The sequence below is a fragment of the Capsicum annuum genome, chromosome 10, assembly GCF_002878395.1.
Source record: "Capsicum annuum cultivar UCD-10X-F1 chromosome 10, UCD10Xv1.1, whole genome shotgun sequence".
Taxonomy (NCBI): domain Eukaryota; kingdom Viridiplantae; phylum Streptophyta; class Magnoliopsida; order Solanales; family Solanaceae; genus Capsicum; species Capsicum annuum.
The window spans coordinates 88,924,252-88,926,635 of record NC_061120.1 but is presented as its reverse complement, the minus strand read 5'-3'; the positions used below and the strand labels follow the sequence as shown (position 1 = coordinate 88,926,635).

At 33.8% G+C, this 2,384-nt stretch overlaps 1 protein-coding gene across 1 annotated transcript; it reads left to right on the top strand.

Annotated features, from left to right (window-relative positions):
• Window positions 1-223: 223 nt before the first annotated feature.
• On the top strand, window positions 224-1,984 carry LOC107845814 (transcription factor MYC2). The gene has a single exon (XM_016690302.2). It carries the CDS (start codon window positions 349-351, stop codon window positions 1,795-1,797), a length of 1,449 nt encoding a protein of 482 aa, XP_016545788.2. The 5' UTR covers window positions 224-348; the 3' UTR covers window positions 1,798-1,984.
• Window positions 1,985-2,384: the final 400 nt, after the last annotated feature.

Here is a 2,384-nt window from a genome sequence, read left to right as displayed (position 1 = left end):
AGTTTAGAATTAAAAAATTACTAAAGAGAAAGTGTTCATTTTTAAATATATTGAAAAAGAAAGTATGTCAAGAAAATTGAAACAAAGTGAGTACTATCTATTTTGTTAATTAGATGACTTATAATTAATTAATTTACTATATGTAATAGGATTTAAATTATTAATTTTTAAGAAATATGTTAAGTCAAATATAAATAAGTAAAAAACGAACCTGACTAATAAATAACTGTTTGTCTTGTCACTTTACTTCATTAGCTAGCTTTCATCTTCATCTTCTCCTTTATTTTCCTCACCAGCGTCACATCTTGACAAAAAGAGAAGAAGTTATCAAAAAAAAGAAAAAAGAAAATGGATGAACTAATTGTTTCTTCATCTTCATCATCATCATCATTTTTCATACCATCCTTACTTTCTCAAGGAAACCAAACATCATCAACCCTTCAACAAATGCTTCAACACATTCTCAAGATTCAAACAGATTCTTGGGCATATGCAATTTTCTGGCAGACATCAAATGATGATGATGGTAGACTTTTCTTAGCATGGGGTGACGGTCATTTCCATGTTACAAAAGTGAAAAAAGGAGGTGTAGTTTGTGCTAACAAAGCCAGTTCTGTTGAGAGGAAAAATGTAATTAAAGGGCTACAAGCTTTGATTTGTGAGAATGGTGATAATAATGGTGTAGTGGAGGGAGATGGTGATGGTGATGTCACTGATGCAGAATGGTTTTATGTGATGTCTTTAGCACAATCTTTTTCTATTGGTGATGGTGTACCTGGTAAAGCATTTAGTAGTGGTTCTCTTGTGTGGCTAAATGGTGCACAACAGCTTGAGTTTAGTAATTGTGAAAGAGCTAAAGAAGCTCATGTTCATGGGATTGAAACTTTGGTATGTATTCCTACTTCAACTGGGGTTCTTGAATTGGGGTCAAGTGAGTTAATCAAAGAGAATTGGAATTTGGTTCAACAAGTCAAGACACTTTTCAACTCAAATCAAGAAAATGTTAATTGTCCGATTGATGAAAAAAGCATTTCTCTTGTAGATATTGGTCTACAAGAGAACTACAATAACAATACTAGCAGAAAGGCAAAAGCAGCAGGGGAAACGACTACTATATTTCAAGATTCTGACCAATCTGATTCCGATTGTCAAGTACTTATGGAGAAGCCAATAGAGAAGAAAACGCCCAAAAAGAGAGGGAGAAAGCCGGGAGCATCCCGTGAAACGCCTTTGAACCACGTAGAAGCGGAGAGGCAGAGGAGGGAGAAATTGAACCATAGATTCTACGCTTTACGTTCTGTTGTGCCTCATGTCACAAAAATGGACAAAGCCTCATTGCTATCAGATGCTGTAGCATATATCAATGAGTTGAAATCCAAAGTGGATGAATTGAAAGTGCAACTTAGTACCAAACCAAAGAAAATGAAAATTGAATCTATGGATAGTACTAATTTGGACAATCATAGTACTACAACAACAACTACTTCTGTGAATCAAATTAGGCCAAATTCATCATCAGTAGCATCATTTGGAATACCAAACAATTTGAAAGTGGAAGTTGAAGTGAAGATATTAGGTCCAGATGCTATGATAAGAGTACAATCTGAAAATGTAAATTATCCATCAGCAAGATTGATGCGTGCACTTCAAGACCTTGAACTACATGTCCACCATGCCAGTATCTCAAGTGTCAATGACCTTATGTTACAAGACATAGTTGTTAAAGTTCCTATAGGATTGGGTACTGAAGATGGATTAAAAATTGCACTACTTAGAAGCTTAGAGCAGCAGCAGTAGTAGTAACATGTTTGATTAATTTATGCATTAATGTTGTTTGATTTATGTCCAGATTAAGATTTTCTTCAGTACTTTTGTGCCTTTTTATTTTGTAATAAATCATTTCCTTGTTTGATGAGATGATCAAATCCTTTTGTATAGCAAAAATTCTGTCATGTAAAGATCTATATTATTGCATGCTCTTTTATGGACTGCTCTTTTTAGTCTATCCCTGCCAATTTTTTTGTGATCATTCTGATACTAAAGAACCAGTAAGCCAACATGTTTGATGTCAAATAGGGATGTGACTATTCATCGGCCACCATGGGTGATGTCAAATAGGAATGTGACTAGTAATCGTGGAGGAATTAGAATTTTTTTGTTTATTTCTATCATTTTTAGTGATTTTTTATACTAAAAAATCAAGTAAGCCAGCATGAGTGATTTCAAATAGGAATGTGGTTGTTCATTCGTGGAGTCAGAATTTTTAATTCATCACTTTTACAAATTTTTCGATACTTAAAATCGGTTAACTACACGTGATGTTAAACAGGGATGCGTGTATTTTCAGACTTTATTTATTGGATAACACTTGATATTGTAGATCA

Excerpts from the sequence above, each read along its gene's own strand:
- LOC107845814 (XM_016690302.2), top strand. The coding sequence starts at position 349 with ATGGATGAACTAATTGTTTCTTCATCTTCATCATCATCATCATTTTTC.